Genomic DNA, 18,883 nt, shown 5'->3' on the forward strand with positions numbered 1-18,883 from the left:
CGCCTGGGACAGGGCGGAGTCCCGGCGGCAGCGGGCGTTGGGCTGTGCGGGGAAGTGGGACTCGTCAGGTTCGTTCCGGACTCGGCGTCCCATGGCCCAGGGGTCTCGCTCCGGTGGCTTTCTGCCTCCGCTCGCCACCGTGCCGCCGTTTTGGTCACAACCAGAAGGCGCTGTGGAAGAGCAGTGGGAGAGAAGGCAGGAGGGCGCTCTCGGCGGGGACTTTCGTGGCTGGCCGCGGCTGCCGGTTGCCGGGAGCATTCCCTGCCTGAACCCACGGCCCGGCGGAGCTCGGGGAGCGCAGCCGTGGTGGGCTGCGCCGGCGCCAGCAGACGCAGGAGAGCACCGCGAGGCGGGCGCTGCAGACTGGTGGCAGGAGCCGGCAGCCGGCCGCCCCATTCCTCCCGCGCTGCAGCGTCTCCGGGCCGTGTTGCTGCGGCTGCATCGTGAGCGGGAGCAGCTCCTTCAAGCCCGGGACTGCGCCTGCCACCTGCAGACGGCCGTGCGCCTCCTGAGGATCCTGAGTCCCAGCGCGACGGCCCTTGGCCCCGGCTCCTTGCCTCAGCTGTGCCGCGACCTGCTGCTGCCTTCCCGTGGGGCTGCCCTGCGAAGCGGCCTACGGGAGACTCCGGAGCCGCTACTCCTGGCGCGTCCCGTTGGACTGGCCGCTCAGCGCCTGGATGCTGCCATCGAGATGCAGCTTCGGGCTCTGGGTCGGGAGCCTGCCAGCCCGGGCTTGTCGTCCCAACTTGCTGACGTGCTCTTGGCACTTCCCGCCTACCACCAGCTGATGGGAAAAGCCTTGAGCCAAATTCCGGGGGCAGCGCGCCCTTTCCCACCCCTCCGTGTGCTCCACCTCCTGACGGGGGAGCGGGGTTGCCAGGTGGCTGGTCAGCTAGATGAGGCTCTCAGGGGGTCGGGCTTGCGGGACCACCTCCGAAGTCGGTGCCAGGAGGAGCGGGAGCTGCTGCCCGGGCTGCTGGGGCTGCTGGGGGGTGTGAGTGATTCAGCCAGCAGTGGACTGGGGCTTGGAGGGGCTGGAGCCCTGTGGAGCCAGTACTGGACCCTGCTATGGGCAGCTTGTGCTCAGAGTCTGCACCTAAGTCTAGGACCCTGGAGGGACCACAGGGCAGCCGCACAACAACTGAGTCAGGCACTGGGTCAGGGTGAGTGATGGGCCTGGGTGGGCATTTAGGAAGACTGGGGTCTCTTTCTTCTCCCTAGCCTCCTCACTCCCCTGCCAACCAGACTCCAAAAGCAGTCCCTTTAGAATGAACACCCCCACCCCACCCCTCCTCCCCACCAGTCAGGCAATAGTATCTGGGCTTTCAAGGCAAAGTCTCATCTTCCACTCAAGTCTTGAGGCTTGGTGGAAGCCTCCCCTCTTCCCCCATCACTGAGTGGGCAGTGGTTCTGGAAAAGGGAAGCCTTCTTTTCAGGCTCCAAGTCATTTCTCCCACTAGCATCCCTGCCTCAGGAGTGTGAGAAGGAGCTGGCTTCTTTGTGTCGCAACCTATTTCATCAGTCCCTTATCTGGAATTGGGACCAAGGTGAGAAGGAAGGGGCATTGGGAGTGACACAGCCCCAGATTGCCCCTTCCTTATCAGACCATACCCCTCATCCTCAGGCTTCTGCCAGGCCTTGGGATCTGCTGGTGGAGATCAGAGCAGCCGTCCCTCATCCTCTCATACCACTGAACTTTTGCAACAGCTTTTCCCTCCTCTCTTGGATGCCCTTCAACAACCCAGGTCAGGGCTGCTCCTCTGTCAGCCTCCAGGTGAGACAAAGTACTGGGGATGGAGGAACAGAACAGTTGAAGGTATCCTCTTTATTCTTTCACTCTGTTCTGAAGCCTGCCTCCTCCCAGAGGGGTTCTATGACCCCTCAGATGTTCCATCCTCCTCTCCCCAGATCCTGCACCCCTTGCTTTAGGGCTCTGTACCCTGCAGACCACCTTGCTCTGGTTTTTGGGTAGAACTCAGCAGCATCTGGCAGCATGGGCCCCAGATTCTTTCCTGCTTCTGATCCAGAAGGACTTACCTGTGAGTAGCTGGGGAGTGGGCAGGAGAGGAGCCTGGGCTGGGCTGAAATCTCACTTCCCATTTCTGCCAAAGCCTCTATTGCATGAGGCGGCAGCTCTGTCTAGACTGGCCTCAGAAGAAAGTTTGTCCCTGGAGGTGGAGCAGCAGCTGGGCCTGGAGATCCAGAAGCTAACTGCACAGATCCAGGTGAGAAGAGCAGGGGCGCTGGCAGTGGCAGTTTAAGAGTCTGTTCTATGCCCAGCTTTGGGGTTAGGATGATGGTGGTGGTGATGGTTGTGGGACATCCCAGGGATTTGGAATCTCTAGAGTCTCTGCTGAATTTATCTTTTCTTACTCTGTTCATTTTTTGTTCTCTTTTTCTTTACCTTGTTACTATGGAAAACTTCAAACATATACAAAAATAGAGAGAAGCGTATAATGGACCCCCATATTCCTACCACTGAGGCTTTAACAGCTATCAACTCCTGGTCAATTCTGTTTCATCTGTATGTCAGGCTCTCATAACAGCCACTAATGATTACTGCCTAGATCCATTATTTCATTAAAGGGTGCAAAGTGGTGATATCCCAAGTCTATCATTTCTTCTTCATTTATCAGTTGAATTATTCCTATAAAGTGAAATTTGCCTTCATTAATTATTTGGTTACTCTGAAGTACATTTGATAGAGAAAAAGCCAGATAAATGATTGAACCTATCCTTCTATTTACTAGCTTTGATATGATGTTTCTCTTTTATAAATATATAACTTATGTTTTTTTATTAAAGTAATACATGTCCATAGTTTAAAAAGTGAAACAGAATAGTGGTGCCTCTCGGTGGCTAAGTTGGTTGGAGCATCTGACTCTTGACTTCGGATCAGGTCATGATCTCAAGAGCGTGGACCCTGCTTGAGATTCTCTCTCTCCCTTTGCTCCTCTCCCCACCTTGCGTGTGCACGCGCTCTCTCTCTCAAAATTAAAAGAAGTAAAAATTTAAAAAGGTGAAATAGAATATTATTTTAGAAGGGCTTTAATGAAAAAACAATAGCACTTTAACTACCCCCACCCCACCTCTGATTCCTGTTCCATAGTGGTGACCTTCATCTACTCTTGTTTGTCTTCTAGTAGTTTATTTTATTCTAAACTTATAAATAAAATTATTATACTTCTTTTTAATTTTTCCCCATTTTGCACAGTATCTGTTCCTACTATGGAGGATGTTTCTCCGTCTTTTTGTTTTCTCTCCCTGCCCAAGTTTCTCCTCTGCTCTGAATTATTCTGCCCTGAATAGGGGCGTGGCTACAGAGTTCAGGCTTTGTCCCTCTGCTCCTCTTCTCTCTGCATTCCTTTTATTTATTTATTTTTTAAATGTTTATTTACTCTTGGGAGAGAAAGTGCAACAGAGCATGAGCAGGGGAGGAGCAGAGAGAGAGGGAGACACAGAAGCTGAAGCAAGCTCCAGGCTCTGAGCTGTCAGCACAAAGCCCAGTATGGGGCTGGAACTCATGAGCTCTGAGATCATGACTTGAGCTGAAATCAGATGCTTAACTGCCCCTCTCTCTGCATTCCTGTTTGCCCACAGTGCCTTGGTGCTGTGCTTCACTCCCCCCTGCCTCAACGGTTTAGCCCTACTCTACCATCTACATCTGCCTGTTCCACCTCAATTTATTGCTGCCTCCTTCAACTCAACCTACCCCAGAGCAGGCTCCTCATGAGGAAGTTGGGACAGTGATAGCCATGGGAACTAGCATGTAATTACATGTAATTACAGAAGCTCCATACAGGGTCTATGTCTCGAGCTGGTGGCTAGACAGCCTCAGAGGAGCGGCAGGGGTTACTGGAGGTGGGGGTGGGCAGTACATAGTTCCTTGGGGAAGTAGTGGGAAGGTGGCCTGACCAAAGCACAAGCTCCCTTTGTGTGTGCATGTGTGTGCATGTGCGTGTATGCATGCATTCAGGCATATACACACTTGTCCAGAGATGGATGGGGGACTGTGGAAGAGAAAGCAGGTTGGCATCAAATTGTGGAGGGCATTGGACACCAGCCCACAGAATTTGGGCTTTGTCTCATGAATGATGGAGAGCCATGGGAAGAGCAGGAGGGGAACAGTGGAGACGGTGATAGAGTCTGATCCAGCTATACTGGTCAGGTTGGGAGATGAGGAGACATAAAAAAAAGGGTCCAGCTCTTGGTGGTGGTGAGAACAGGGACAGTGTGCTTACTGTGTGAACTAACCATTGTGCAAAGGACTCTGCATGCCTTGTTCGTGTGCCTGGTGATTGCACTGTTGGGTGTCTGCTCTGGGCATTCCACTGCATATGGCACTGGGATGGAAAAGAAGAATCAGACATTGTGAGTTTTCTCCCCACCCAGACTGTAATGTCCCAGACAGAAAGACTATTTCATAGTGTGACCTTGTGTTTCCTCGGAGTGTTGGGTACAGAGAGATTCCTAACAAATGGCAGTTGACAATAGGGTAGTTTCCTTGGTATAAATAAGGAGTAAGGTGTTTTGGTTTTCAGGAGAAGAGAGCAAGAATTTGGATTTAGGGGGGCGCCTGGGCGGCTTAGTCAGTTAAACATCAGATTCTGTGTCTCCCTGCTTCAGATTCTGTGTCTCCCTCTCTGTCTGCCCCTTCCCCACTCGCACTCTGTCTCTATCTCTCTCAAAAATAAATAAACATTAAAAAAAAATTGGATTTAGGATAGGCTATTGTCAGGATATATACCAGAAGCCACATGGGCTCCACTTCCCCCAATCCAGCCCCCAGGTCCCTTCCTCTCTTCAGGCTTACAAGCATCCAGTTACCTTTTCTTTACAGAGCTGTCACCACATACCCCATTTCTTGGGGTTCCTCTCCCAACGGGCTGTAGGGACCTCTCTCTCTCTCTCTTTTTTTTTTTTTTTTTTTAGTTTATTTTCTTTGAGAGAGAGAGAGAGAGCAAGCAGAGCAGGGGCAGAGAGAGGGAGAGAGAAAATCCCAAGAGAAAATCCCAGGCTGTCAGCACGGAGCCTGACTCAGGGCTCAAACTCAAGAACAGTGAGATCATGACCTGTGCTGAAACCAAGAGTCGGATGCTTAACTGACTGAGCTGCCCAGGTGCCCCAAGAACCCCCCTCCCTTTTTTTCTTTTTTTTTTTTCCTTTTTTTTTTTTCTGCCCTCTCCCATTACAAAAACATAACCTATCAAAACACAGAAACCAAACCAGCCCATGGGCCTTTTTTGCTTTATGGGTTACAAAAGTAATGGAAGTAGGTGTAAAAAATATTCAGTTTAAGGACATTCCAAAAGGTCCTGATTCTCAGAAAGTTACAGTGCTTGCTCCTGGTCTGCATATAGTTCCTGCCTTCCTTTCATAGATGGTGGAAGATCATACAATTCCCCCTTTCTTTCTTCAGCCTCTGCCTGTCCGTAGATCTGCAGACCACTCTCTCTAGCATTTGCTTTTAAACATTGGTAGTGGTGAGGGTATCTCCCCCTTTTTTCCTATTAATGTTCCTATAGAGTAAAATTAACCTGGAGGACTTCCAGACTCTGAACCAAGCTGAGAAGAGCAGGGTAATCCTATGACAATTGTCTATCATCTTTTCTGGGTCCAGGCCTTTAGGAAAACCCAATAAAGCTAGGACATCTTTCCTCAGAATTCTGTTCTGGGGCTTTATGAAAGCCAGGTTAAAAACCTGAGATTCAAAAAAGCATCATAATTTGGCAGTTCTCCAACAGAGAAGCCCCTTTTACTTTCTCCATATCTACACAGCTCCTGCCTGAAGAGTCATTAAGTCTCTTTTTTCAAGAATGTCATAAACAAGCCACACAGGGCTTCGAACTCTACATGCCACAGGGCCGGTACTGGCGGCATCGTCTCTCTCCTGGTAACTCCTCTTCCCAGCATCCCCTTCCAGGGTTCCCAGGGGTAACAGTGTCCTGACTCCTCCAGATCCTGGCTCCACTACTCTGTCTCCATCCTTGTCCTTGCCTCCCATGTCCCCACAAATCCTAACCATCTTCCCCTAAACGTTCCCTTAGGAGCTCAACAGATCTCCATAGCCTCATATGCTGTCCTTTTTCTTCTCTCATTCCAGAACTGCCCAGCATTCCCAGTGAGTATGCTGGGTTGGTGGTTCGCACTGTACTGGAGCCTGTGCTGCAAGGATTGCAGGGATTGCCGCCCCAAGCCCAGGCCCCTGCCCTTGGCCAAGCACTGACAGCCATCCTGGGTGCCTGGCTTGACCACATCCTCAGGCACGGGATCCGGTTCAGGTGGGGAGAAAAGGAGGCAGTGGCAGAGGGCTGGATGGAACTGGAAAAAGCGAGGGGGTATAGGTGGGGCGGAGCAGTTAGAGAGGCAGTAGAGGCAGGTGGCCACATTGTACCTTGGCCTTCAGCCTGCAGGGGGCGCTGCAGCTCAGACAAGACTTTGGAGTGGTCCGGCAGTTGCTGGAGGAGGAGCAGTGGGGCCTGTCGCCAGAACTTCGACAGTCTCTGCTCACACTCAACATCTTCCAGAGGCTGGATGGGGCCCTGCTGTGTCTATTCCAGCAGCCCCTGCCCAAGCCTGAAGTCCACAGGAGGCCTCCCTGTTGCTGTGAGTCACTGTTCTCCAACTCCAGGCTCTCCTTGACCTGCCCTTGCTACTTCATGTGCTCCATCCCCCATCCACATCACTGACCTCATATAGTTGTCAAGAGTGGTGGTACCCCTCCTCCTGCCCACTGCCTGTCTTCCATTCCTGCCTTACTAGGTATATGCAATGAGGTCCAGACCATGGAATTGCCCAGCAGCAGCCTCAACAGCTTGGAGAACTTGGAGCCCCCTCTTCGGCCTGGAGCACCCCCAGCCCAGACAGCTCAGCTGCTAAGCACACTATGGGCAGGGGGACCTAGCCCAGAGGCTTACCTGGTGGGAAATCAGCAGGCCTGGCTTGCCCTGAGGCAGCACCAGCGCCCCCGTTGGCACTTGCCTTTTCTTTCATGCCTGGGGACCAGTCCCGAATCCTAAGGAACCTGGGATGCCGAGGCAAAAATTCAGAGCTCCCCATCTCTGGCTGGAAAAGCTCAGCCATTTAGAAGTGCATGTTAAAGAAGCCTACATTGTGAGCCTGAAAGAAAGGATACCTGAGAACCACAAGCTACAAAGAACCTGGACTTAGAAGCTAAGAATCCAAGATCACTCCAGTGCCTGGAGTCCAGAGTAAAGGGCCAAACCACCACAGCCTGGAACCTGGAGGTCAGCATCCTTGGGAGGCTCAGGCCTAGTTCCCCAACAGTGAAGACATCTCAGGGCTAGGCCCTAGAAGAAGGGCTATGGAGTTGGGTCCCTGGGGAAAGGGAAAGAGAAAAAGTGATAGAAAGCAGAAAGCCTAGATGCCACTTCCTCTTAAGTCCCAGGAGCCAGGCTAAACACACAATTCATCAGGAACCACAGAGGTGGAATAGGCATTTCTACATTTGGATCAGTCCCAAGGGTTGTATTACCCTATACTCCCTGTGTTGTTACTATTCAAAAAAAAAAATTTTTTTTTAATGTTTATTCAGTTTTGAGAACCAGAGAGCAAGCAGGGGTGGGGCAGAAAGAGAGGGAGACACAGAATCGGAAGCAGGCTCCAGGCTCCGAGCTGTCAGCACGGGGCCTGACGTGGGGCTCGAACTCACGAACTGTGAGATCATGACCTGAGCCAAAGTCAGAAGTGCTGACCCACCCAGGGCCCCTTCTATTTTAAGTCACTGAATATTAGGCTAAAGGTCCTTCACGTTTAAACTTTGTTTACTCAGAGTTCAATGTGTTTGATCTTCAGTTACTTGAGGAGGCTTTACCTCCCTGGTAGCTGTATAATCCCTGCCATGGCAGTGTCCTCACCGAAGGGACCAGCGCTTGACATGGTGTTAACCTAGATCTGGCACAGCAACATACGGAAAGGGAAAGACCGCAAAAGACGGACTAGTTATCGCAGCCAAGTGCAAGGCTTTTGCATTATTTATTGTTTTCGCCGTGGTACAAGAGGACTATTAATGATAGGTATTTACTGACCGCTTACTTTGGGGCCCTCCATACCCTGTATCGAAACCATCTCCCCGCTGGCCTTCCTCCTCTCGGGGTGGGGAGTCCAGGGCCCCAAGCACCCGGAACGCTAGCTACTGGAGAATCAGAGACCCGCACCCTGAAGAAGCCGGGGGCAGGGAGGGGAGAGCGGCGGTAACGGACACTTCCGCCCGCACAAGGCCTTCCGGTGCGGAGGTCACCATGGCGGCGTCCTTGGCTCGGCTCGGGCTCCGGTCTGTGAAGCAGGTTCGGGTTCAATTCTGCCCCTTCGAGAAGAATGTGGAGTCGACGAGGTACTAGGAAGTGGGGACGGGAAGGGGCGCGCCTTCCTCCCGCTGGGGGTCTAGGGCGTCTAGCCCTCTCGGCCGGACCCTCAAGCTGTTTTCCCACCGCAGGACCTTCCTCCAGGCGGTCAGCAGCGAGAAGGTCCGTTCCACCAATCTCAACTGCTCGGTGATTGTGGACGTGAGGCACGACGGCTCCGAGCCCTGCGTGGACGTGCTGTTCGGTGGGCTGGGGTGGGGAGGCGGGCGGAAGGGGCGGCAGGCAGCCTGCGCGTCCTCAGTCCGGGGCTCGCCGCCCTCGCCGTGCCTGACTCGTTTGTTTCTTCCCCAGGAGACGGGCATCGCCTGATTATGCGCGGTACCCACCTCACCGCCCAGGAAATGCTCACAGCCTTCGCCTCCCACATCCAGACTAGGGCTGCGGCGGGGAGCGGGGACAAGCCAGGCGCTGGTACCGGGCGCTGACAGTGCAGAAGAGATCAACAAGCAGATTTTAGCTTGGGATTGTTAGGACACTTACCTAAGAGTTTGAGAGACTTCGTCACTCGAATCACCATCTGGAGGGCCATGGAGCGCCAAAAAGAAAAAAAAGAGCGAGCCCTGTGACTACTGATCCAACCAACGTTTCTGAAACGAGACATGATTGGAGAGGGATCTGCACAAACTTGAATTTATTTCGTTTTCTTACCATCACTCCCTGCTTAACCCTTTTGAATATGGCTTTTCCCACCACTCACTCAAGGTACCTCTTGCTCTTATTAGCCAAATCCAGTGCTGTTTTTCTCGGTCCTCATAGTTCCATCTCAGTAACATCTGCCACTTTTAATTCACTCCCTTGTGGAAGTTCTCTTCCTCATGGGGTTTTTTTTTTTTTTCTTTTAACCATAAAATTGTACTCTCATCCTTCATTTTCTTCTGTATGTCTGAGCATTTCATCCTGTCATAACTTGAACTCTGGGGTTAAAGCCTACATTTCTGTTTGGCTCTAATCTCAACGACTGTGCTGTGGTCAGGTTACCTACTACCGATTTCCTCCAAGCCCCACCAAACTCTGTGTCCAAAATAGAATTGATAATCTTACATATACATATACTTGCCTCTCCCCCTGACTTCTCCATTCCTTCATCTGCTTCATCTTCTCAGCCACCTGGGCTGGAAACCGCAGCATTATCTCTGCTTCTGCCCTCTCTCTTTCCCTGCATATCCAGTTAGTAAATTCAAAATATTCTTTTTTAAACAAAAGCTTCTGAAATGTTTTCTCCATTCCCACTCACTTTCCTGTATCATTGTATTCTCCCACCCAATCTCCTTTTTTTCTGACCGTTTTTGCTGCTGCTTACTTTTTTCTTTCAAAGCACATCACTGTTTTTATGTCTCACTACTTGTTTCACACTGTGCCCAATGCGTTTTTCATACTAGGTTACCAACTCATTAGTATGGATCATGAAATCGATTTAGAGGGTTAAATCAGCCTTTCAAAAACAAAGTAAAATAGAATAAAAAGTATCAGAGTGCATGGCATGGAGAATGGGAAGTACTCTTTTAAGAAATTTAAGTTTTCAGCATAATCATGAATATATATATAAAAAATGAAGTATGTTTATGTGTGCGTATCTGCAGGTACTTGGTTGCAGAATAGAATTGTTTCTTATCACGGGTTGTAGGAAAAGATGGTTGATGGCTACTGGTTTAGAGAACTTCAGAATTCTTAGACAATCAAGGATCTCTAGACACTGGCTGCTGTGTACTTTGCCAAATACATTTTCCATGACTTTGCTATAGCATTACTACACTGCTTCTCTGCTTGAAAGGGTGCTATCTTCAAGGGCTGTTTTTTTCCCCTCCCCTTTAAAAAAGAAACTACCAAAAACTAAACCAAAAACCTACCAGGAGGCAGTATGGTGTAGTAAAGAGCCAGAATTCCTAAGGTTGAAATCTTAGCTTTGCCCCTAAGTAGTTCTGTGACTGTGGAAAAATTACTTAGTCTCTCAGTGCCTGTTTCCTCATTAGTAAAATTGGGATAGTAGTACCTATCTTCTAGGACTGTTGAGAGGATTAAATGAGTTGCTGTTGTAAGTGCCTAAAACATTACCCGGAGCATATGTGTTATCTAAGAGGCCTTATGCCTCTTATAGCCAAAAGGATACTGACAGCCTAGATTTGAGTTCCCCAGCTCAGTGGCTAGCTGGCTCTTCTGTCTGGCCAGACTTTACCTCTCTCCTCATCTGTAAAAATGGACATGGTTCAGACATTGTTGTAAACATAGATTGAATGCTGGCACTGTGAACTTGAGGTTGGGGCTGTTTTTTCTGTGTCCCCAGCACTTTGCATAGTGCCTGATACATAGTGTGCAATTAACAGTTGTCGAGTTTACAAATATTTACCATCTACCGTGTGCAATTAGTACTGTAACTGTGATTAGTACTGGGATACAAAGATGAATAATGAAACCCAGGTATGTAATAAGTGCTACAGTAGACATGTGAATTAGATGCAATGGTAGCAAGGAAGAGAAAGACATGAGTGACCATTAGGTTTGGTCAGAAGGTGATTGTTGAAAGAGCAAAAAGTCTACTAGTGGAGGGTAGGGCCAGATACCATATTATAGCAAAATTGAAAGCAGATATATGTAGCATAAAGTACTAGCTTTATATAATGAGTTTGGATGGGAGGTGTGATAGTAGCTAGAGTAGCATAATGATGTCGAGTAGGGTGTTTTAAAGGATGATAGGGACTTGTACTTTATGAAAATACCTTTTAAAAAGTTTTTTTAGTGTTTGAAAGAGAGACAGAGACATAGAATCGGAAGCAGGCCCCAAGCTCTGAGCTGTCAGCACAGAGCATGATGCAGGGCTCAAACCCAGGAACCCTGAGATCATGACCTGAGCAGATGTCAGGAGCTTAACTGACTGAGCTACCCAGGTGCCCCTATGAAAACACCTTTTATGCTAAGGTGCAAATGTTGCCTCCTTCCTACAGCCTTTCCTGACCTGAATATAAGCTATCCTTCTAAGCTGCTTCACTTCCTGGTTTGTAGAAAAGTGGGGGAAATGCATTCTCGAAGTGCATGCACCACCATTCTGGTCCTATTACGGTTCATCTAGATAAGGAATCCTGGACTGAGTGGATATCTGATTTGTCTAAAGTTACAGGTCGCTTGAAGACTGCTGGAACAGGGCCCCTGGATGCCTCAGTTGAATAAGTGTCCCACTCCGGCTCTGGTCATGATCTCACAGTTCTGGAGTTCAAGCCCCACATCCAGCTCTGTGCTGACAGCTCAGAGCCTGGCACCTGCTTCTGATTCTGTGTCTCCCTCTCTCTCTGCCCCTTTGTCTCTCATGCTCTCTCTCTCTCTCTCTCAAAAGTAAACATTAAAAAAAAAAAAAAAAAAGATTTCACGCTTCCTTTTGGGTCCACTCCAGCACACTCCACTTAAGTTGGAAAGAAGGCATGAACGTGGGCAAAACGATCCAGTCTGTTTTAGACACACTTCGGCTCTACGCTAGCCACTTCCTGGCTCTGGGGCCGGGGCCAAGTTACTTGAATTTTCTAGGCCACAGTTTTCAGCCACCTGCCTGGGGCGGGTTAGAGGGCGGTTAAATGTCAACCACTCGGGATGGCGTCTCAGGTTGTTAATATATAGTCATTTGAAAAACAAAACAAAAAAAGCCAACGTGAGATTACTTGTATCTACTAGCCTGTGAAATCCGCAAGGACGCCAAAGAAACGTTAACCCAGGGTACAGCTAGCCCTAAACCACGCGGGTGACGGCGGTTCCGGACTTTGAGACTTAATCTGACGTGGCGGGGCGGGACTTCCGGCGGGAGACGGAAACGGAGCGAGAGGCGCGGACTGGCAGGCGCGGGTGACAGGTCTGTGGTCTCCGGGCGCAGCGCGGAAGCCGGGGAAGCAAGGCAGGACCTGGGCTCCATTGCCGCCTCTCCGAGCACTGCGACGCCGACGTCCGTGCCAGGATGGCTCGGGGCGAGCGGCGGCGCCGTGGAACCCCGGCAGAAGGAGCGCGGATAGCTGAAAGGGTGGTTCGGGGCGGCCCCGCACGACGGGGCGGCGCGGCCCGTGGCGCTGTCGGGAGAGCGGCTCTGGGCGTTGTGGTCCTGTCTCTGGCCCTGGGCCTGTCAGGATTCTGGCTGCTGGCGTGGCACCGTGTGCGGCGGGCGGTCACACTGCACTCCGCACCCTCGGCACTGCCTCCCGACTCTTCCAGCCCCGCCGTGGCCCCGGACCTCTTCTGGGGCACCTACCGCCCTCACGTCTACTTCGGCATGAAGACTCGCAGTCCGAAGCCGCTCCTCACCGGTAACTGGGCCTCGGGGCGGGAGGGCAGGCAGGCGGACTCTTAATCTGGGCGCCCCAGCTTCACGCCAGAACAACAGTGGGGAGGGATGGTTCAGAAGAGTTATGAGGATGAATGATCGTGAAGTTCTCGGAGACCCAGAGGGACAGGTCCCCTGCTCTCTCTTTGACTTACGTGGCCATTCTACCCCCAGGACTGATGTGGGCGCAGCAAGGCGCCACCGCAGGGACCCCTAAGCTCAGGCACACGTGTGAGCAGGGGGACGGCGTGGGTCCCTATGGCTGGGAGTTCCACGACGGTCTCTCCTTCGGGCGGCAACACATCCAGGATGGGGCCCTAAGACTCACGACTGAGTTCGTCAAGAGGCCTGGGGGTCAGCACGGAGGGGACTGGAGCTGGAGAGTGACTGTAGAGCCTCAGGTCAGGGCCTCAGGACACCCTTCCCCCAGCCCAGACTCCCTCCACCCTTTCTTTGCTGCCAGCAAACTCAGTATGTTGTGAAGGTTAACAGCAGGGGCTCTGAATCTGGCTGCCTGCCTTAAACACTTGCCTGTATAGACCATCTCTATTTACTATCCATAATCTGTGGTTTCTGTGTCTGCAAAATGGAGATACAAATAACACTTTACTCATAGGATTGTAGGAATAAAAGAAAATGATGTGTAGAGTTCTTAGCATAGTATGCAACACAAAAACACTGTTTCCCAGAGAACCCTGTGCAAATCTCCATACCTCATCTCACTAGGTACTTACGCTCATTGACCCTCAACGCTGCAGATATATGTTTACCATGTTGCTCCTGCATGGCGTCCCTTTGAGTAAGGCTGGATTTTCAGGAGAGACTACTAATCTAATGCTATGTTTTTCTGTCCTCCTTGGTCACACAGGCCTCGGATACCTCTGCCCTGCCTTTGGTGTCCCTGTTCTTCTATGTGGTGACAGATGGCAAGGAAGTCCTAGTACCAGAGGTTGGGGCCAATGGGCAGTTGAAGTTCATCAGTGGACACTCCAGTGAACTTGGTGACTTCCGCTTTACACTTATGCCACCAACCCATCCAGGGGATACTGCCCCCAAGTATAGCAGGTAACGGGGAAGAGAGTGTGGGGTGATGGTAGGGATGGTATGGATGCTGACTTAGCCTGATATCTATCTCCCCCACTCTACCTTCTTTCCACCAGTTAGTTCCCTTCTCACCAGGCCCCAAGTCCCCTGCATTGCCAAGACCCTCCCATCTTGACTCTCCTGATCACCTCTTATTTCTCTTTATAATCCCCACCATTTTCTCCTGAGTAATATTTCCAATTTATCTTCTTCCCTTCAAGCTACAATGTCTTCTGGTCCTCCAACCCAGGACTTCCCTTGCTCACAGAGATGGTGAAGAGTCGCCTAAGAAGCTGGTTTCAGCATCGGCCCCCAGGGGCTTCCCCTGAACGCTACCTCGGCTTGCCAGGATCTCTGAAGTGGGAGGACAGAGGCCCAAGTGGGCAAGGACAGGGACAAGGGCAATTCTTGATACAACAGGTGACACTGAAAGTCCCCTTTTCTGTGGAGTTGGTGTTTGAATCGGGCAGTGCCCGGGCAGGAGAAAGACAAGCCCTGGCACAGTTGGCAGGCAGCCTGCTCACCCAGGCCCTGGAGAGCCATGCTGAAGCCTTTAGAGAGCGCTTTGAGAAGACCTTTCAGCTGAAGAAGAAGGGGCTGAGCTCTGAGGAGCAGGTTTTGGGTCAGGCTGCCCTCAGTGGCCTCCTTGGTGGAATTGGCTACTTCTATGGACAGGGTCTGGTGTTGGCAGACATGGGGGTTGAGGGGTCTGAGCAGAAGGTGGACCCAGCTCTCTTTCCACCTGTCCCTCTTTTCACAGCAGTGCCCTCCCGATCATTCTTCCCACGAGGCTTCCTCTGGGATGAGGGCTTTCACCAGCTCGTGGTACAGCGGTGGGATCCCCGCCTTACCCGGGAAGCCCTAGGCCACTGGTTGGGGCTGCTCAATGCTGATGGCTGGATTGGACGAGAGCAGGTACTAGGAGATGAGGCCCGAGCCCGGGTGCCCCCAGAATTCCTGGTCCAACGGGCAGCCCATGCCAACCCCCCAACCCTGCTTTTGCCTGTAGCCCACATGCTAGAGGGTGGTGACCCTGCTGACTTTGCCTTCCTCCGCAGGGCCTTCCCCCGTCTGCATGCCTGGTTCTCCTGGATCTACAAGAGCCAGGCAGGGCCAGTGCCACTATCTTACCGCTGGCGGGGCCGGGACCCCGCTTTGCCAACCCTGTTGAACCCTAAGACACTGCCTTCAGGGCTGGATGACTATCCCCGAGCTTCACACCCCTCAGCCAGTGAGCGGCACCTTGACCTGCGGTGCTGGGTGGCACTGGGTGCCCGTGTGCTGGTGCGGCTGGCAGAACAGCTGGGAGAGGCTGAGGCAGCTGCAGAGCTGGGCCCACTGGCTGCCTCGCTGGAGGCAGAGGAGAGCCTGGATGAGCTGCACTGGGCCCCAGAGCTAGGAGTCTTTGCAGACTTTGGGAACCACACAAAAGCAGTGCAGCTGAAGCCTCGGCCCCCCCAGGGGCTGGTGCGGGTAGTGGGCCGGCCCCACCCTCGCTTACAGTATGTGGATGCCTTGGGCTACGTCAGTCTCTTTCCCATGCTGCTGCGGCTGCTGGACCCCAACTCATCCCGCCTTGGGCCCCTGCTGGATGTTCTAGCTGACAGCCGCCATCTCTGGAGCCCCTTTGGTTTGCGCTCCCTCGCAGCCTCCAGCCCCTTTTATGGCCAGCGCAATTCAGAGCATGATCCTCCCTACTGGCGGGGTGCTGTGTGGCTCAATGTTAACTACCTAGCCTTAGGGGCTCTCTACCACTATGGTCATCTGGAGGGTCCCCACCGGGCCCGGGCTGCCAAGCTCCACAGTGAGCTCCGTGCCAATGTGGTAGGCAATGTGTGGCGGCAGTACCAGGCCACAGGTTTCCTTTGGGAGCAGTATAGTGACCGGGATGGGAGGGGTATGGGCTGCCGCCCTTTCCAAGGCTGGACCAGCCTTGTCCTACTGGCCATGGCTGAAGACTACTGAAGGGGAAGGGTGAGAGGGGAGCCAGGCCCCCACTCTGGACTAAAGGGACCAGGTCCCTAGCTTCTGCCCCCAGTTCTCAGATACTAGCGCTTCAAACTTTCCTCAGCTCATCTCAGGTGTCTCCTTACTGTCATCCCACATAGCCCCGGGGTGAATGTGAATTCAGAGTCTATTTTTCTAAATAAATTGGAAAACCATGCCAAACTCCATTGCTTTTGCCAATTTTGCCTCACCAAGAAGTCTTAGCTCAGTCCAGACCTTAGAGCTGCCTGCTTTTCTTCAGAGGAGGTTGGGAAACGTGGCTATTACCTGTCCCCTCAAATCCAGTCAGGTCAAGTGCGATGCAGAAGTTCAGCACCAGTCCACCCAAATTCACAAGCAGCTGGTTCACATCTCTTTAATGAGATCAAAGGCTTCTGTGTATGTTTTAGGGGGTAGAGCTAGCACAGTCCCCCAAACACAGCCACTCTCCTCAGGATTCCACCCCTTTCAGGCAGATTCGAGGAGGCAGGGAAAGGCCAAGGAGAACTCAGAGGAGTTGGGGCCAGGGCTGTTTCTGGTGGGCAAGTAATCCACCCGCCCTCCCAAAACTGATTATGGGATGTCCCCTTCACTGGAAGCTAGCCCCACAGGAGAGACCTGGGGCACAGGATCAAGGGGCAGCACACAAGGGTCCTCCAAATCTGGTGGAGTGGCACTAGCCCTAGCTTCCTTGATTGGCTCGCCCTCACTGGAGTCAGGACAAGGGCAGAGCTCAATACCTGAGTCACCAGTCAGGCGGCGATAACGGCAGGATGGGGGCGTGGGGGCGGGGCTCACCCCTGCCCCAGGCTCATCCTCTTGATGAGGGGGGGCACTCTGGTGGGAGGAAACACCTTCCACATTTGTTCCCTCGCAGTGGGTAGGGCAGCTAGAAGCAGAGGAGCAGCAGGTACGTTCACTGGAAGCAGTCAAGGGGCAGCCTGAGGCTGCAGTGTAAGGAGGCGGTGGTGTGCCAGGGCGGTGAACCACATCCTCGTAGGCAGGGGGTTTGAAGGCGCTGAGAAGGCCTGCAGGAAAGAATGGTATGGTCGGTGGGGCAACCAGCAGTGGGGTAGTAGTATCTTTGCTATTAGGTAAAGTGTGCTTTGAAATGTCTGAAAAGGGAATGTGGGGATGATTCAGGGTTCTGGGTTGGGAGGGGCCGCTGGTAGTGAGCCCAGAGCCTCAAGCCACTCACGAAGGTCAAGTAGTGAACCGGAAGGGACAGGGCCAGCCCCATGGCATGCCCCATGGTAGGCCAACAAGTTGATCTCACGCTGCCGCTGCTGTTGCTGCAGCCGGAGTTTAGCTCGTCGATGACGGAAGGCGCAACAGCAGCTAAAGAGGATGAGGACAGTCCAGAGCAGCCAGAACCCTGCAAGGGGTGAGGGAGGGTCTTAGATACCTCCCATGCAGAGAAAGGTCCATGAAGACTGGAATTTTGAGGCCCAAGGGCAGGTGGGCAGAAGGACCCGAGAATAGCCCCCTTGGAGACTCACACCAGAGCTCATAGTAGTAGGTGCAGCAGCCTGTCTCCCCGCAGCAGTGACCACTCTCACAGAGGTAGGGCTGGTTGTTCACTCCTGGGCACAGCTCTCGAAGCTGGGAGCAAGGAGGCACTTAGAACCAAGGGAGATTCCAGCCCCAGGCACTGTCCACCCCCACCCCGCTGCATGCACGGACACAGTCCCACCCTGTGAACCAAGCTGAGCTCAGAGACCTATGGGGAGGGGAAGAGTGATGGAGAGAGGAGTGTTCAAATGTCAGAAGGGCTGTCGACGTGAAGGCCTGTGAAGGCATTTGGAATAGCAAGTATCTATCTAGAGAACTAAATGCACAGTGTGGACATACAAAGAGGCAGATTTCAGTTCTGCATATAGGAGACCTCTCACACTCAGGCTGGCTCCCCAGGGTGTTTTCTGTTAACAGAGTGTCTGGGCAGAAGCCAGAGGGCAGTCTGAGCCATCTCAAAGTCTCAGACAATAGGTAAGGGGTTTAAGGTAATTTCCAATGTTAAGATGCTTTCATTATCCTCCCGGGGCCTGCCTCCCCACCCCCAAGCTGGGTCTTTCCACCCTTGGGTCTCAGGCTTCCTAGGGTATAGGAAGGGCCATATGAGACCCAGAGCAATGCTCCCAACCACATGGGACTGCTGTGGATGATAAACGATGGCATCCAGGGCATGAGTCTGGGTTCCAGCTCTTCTCCAAATTGCTCCCTCAAGAGAAGACGCTGCCCGACTCTGTTGTGACAACACGCACACAGAAAAACATCACAAATAACTGTTGCAAGACAGAGGGAGCTTCCCTGGGCCTCACTATGCCTCTGGTCACTGGAGAGCCACTGCAAGCTTCCACTGCAGCCATGGGATGGGGTCTAAGAAGCTGCAGGCAAAGTCAACTGCATCTACGTTACAAAGTTTAGACAGAATAGAAGGGACATGTTTAGGAACTTCACAGTACCTTTGGCTACCTGAGTTCCTCCCCAACCCCGCAAAAGGAAGGGACAAGGAAAGGGAAAAGAGAAATAAATGGCTGTCGTGATAGGCTTTTGGAACAGTTGGGATACCTGCTGTTGCGGCACCCGAAGTGCCCCCCAGGCTTCCTCGCTGCGGTTCCCGCTGCTGGCCTGAGCCATGCCTCCACCTACAGCCCCCTGTAGACCACAGCCTCCTCTATTGCCAGGCGCCCCGCCCCTGCCACCTCTGCCATGGTCCCTGCCCGGCCCATCTTCTCTGCCGCCACCATCATTCCGCGGCCGGAGCTTCCATCCGGGGAGAGCGCTGCCAACTAGGACCCAGATTGCTCGGTCCTACCAATCAGCAGCGCCCGCCGGCGGGCGGGCCAATAGCAACGGACCAGAGGTTTCTCCCAGTGACCAATCTACAGCAGTGCCTCTGCCACTCTCCCAGACAACAAGAGCTTACACAGACAAAGAGTGGGGTAAGGTTCGACCCACGGCCCTGACTGACAGCGACAATAGCCAATATGGACAACAGAACGGGCTCTGCGTTATCAACCAATGAACGGCCGCCCAGAAAAGCAAAGTTTCTGCTGATTGGCTTGAGCGCTATTTTCGGGATGACGCCGAAGGCCCAACCAAGCCAGGTAACTCCGATGAAGAGGCGGGGGGGGGG

The 18,883-nt window shown here is 52.5% G+C and overlaps 4 protein-coding genes across 8 annotated transcripts; 3 read left to right on the forward strand and 1 right to left on the reverse strand.

The window, feature by feature from the left end:
* The first annotated feature begins 59 nt into the window (after positions 1-59).
* Positions 60-7,975, forward strand: CCDC142 (coiled-coil domain containing 142). 4 transcript variants are annotated; one of them, XM_040458453.1, is made up of 9 exons: positions 60-1,163; positions 1,461-1,547; positions 1,625-1,816; positions 1,909-2,039; positions 2,112-2,225; positions 5,779-5,893; positions 6,104-6,281; positions 6,407-6,606; positions 6,763-7,975. In XM_040458453.1, exons 1-9 carry the CDS (start codon positions 92-94, stop codon positions 7,017-7,019), a joined length of 2,346 nt encoding a protein of 781 aa, XP_040314387.1. In that variant the 5' UTR covers positions 60-91; the 3' UTR covers positions 7,020-7,975. The 4 variants fall into 4 exon arrangements, with proteins under 4 accessions (XP_040314387.1, XP_040314388.1, XP_040314390.1 ...); XM_040458454.1 differs by having other exon boundaries at positions 1,625-1,774; XM_040458456.1 differs by having other exon boundaries at positions 6,414-6,606; positions 6,763-7,003.
* Positions 7,808-10,123, forward strand: MRPL53 (mitochondrial ribosomal protein L53). Its single transcript, XM_040458491.1, has 3 exons — positions 7,808-8,353; positions 8,456-8,568; positions 8,676-10,123. Exons 1-3 carry the CDS (start codon positions 8,262-8,264, stop codon positions 8,807-8,809), a joined length of 339 nt encoding a protein of 112 aa, XP_040314425.1. The 5' UTR covers positions 7,808-8,261; the 3' UTR covers positions 8,810-10,123.
* Positions 8,973-15,935, forward strand: MOGS (mannosyl-oligosaccharide glucosidase). Its single transcript, XM_040458452.1, has 5 exons — positions 8,973-9,086; positions 12,042-12,661; positions 12,853-13,079; positions 13,547-13,743; positions 13,983-15,935. Exons 2-5 carry the CDS (start codon positions 12,319-12,321, stop codon positions 15,724-15,726), a joined length of 2,511 nt encoding a protein of 836 aa, XP_040314386.1. The 5' UTR covers positions 8,973-9,086; positions 12,042-12,318; the 3' UTR covers positions 15,727-15,935.
* A 162-nt stretch (positions 15,936-16,097) lies between these two features.
* On the reverse strand, positions 16,098-18,752 carry WBP1 (WW domain binding protein 1). 2 transcript variants are annotated; one of them, XM_040458487.1, is made up of 5 exons: positions 18,316-18,752; positions 17,888-17,989; positions 17,247-17,349; positions 16,946-17,122; positions 16,098-16,775 (listed from the first exon to the last, which is right to left on the reverse strand). In XM_040458487.1, exons 1-5 carry the CDS (start codon positions 18,382-18,384, stop codon positions 16,321-16,323), a joined length of 906 nt encoding a protein of 301 aa, XP_040314421.1. In that variant the 5' UTR covers positions 18,385-18,752; the 3' UTR covers positions 16,098-16,320. The 2 variants fall into 2 exon arrangements, with proteins under 2 accessions (XP_040314421.1, XP_040314422.1); XM_040458488.1 differs by lacking the exon at positions 17,888-17,989 and having other exon boundaries at positions 18,316-18,622.
* Between the last annotated feature and the right edge of the window lie 131 nt (positions 18,753-18,883).

This window comes from Herpailurus yagouaroundi, unplaced genomic scaffold, assembly GCF_014898765.1.
Source record: "Herpailurus yagouaroundi ecotype Mexico unplaced genomic scaffold, PumYag 221, whole genome shotgun sequence".
Taxonomy (NCBI): domain Eukaryota; kingdom Metazoa; phylum Chordata; class Mammalia; order Carnivora; family Felidae; genus Herpailurus; species Herpailurus yagouaroundi.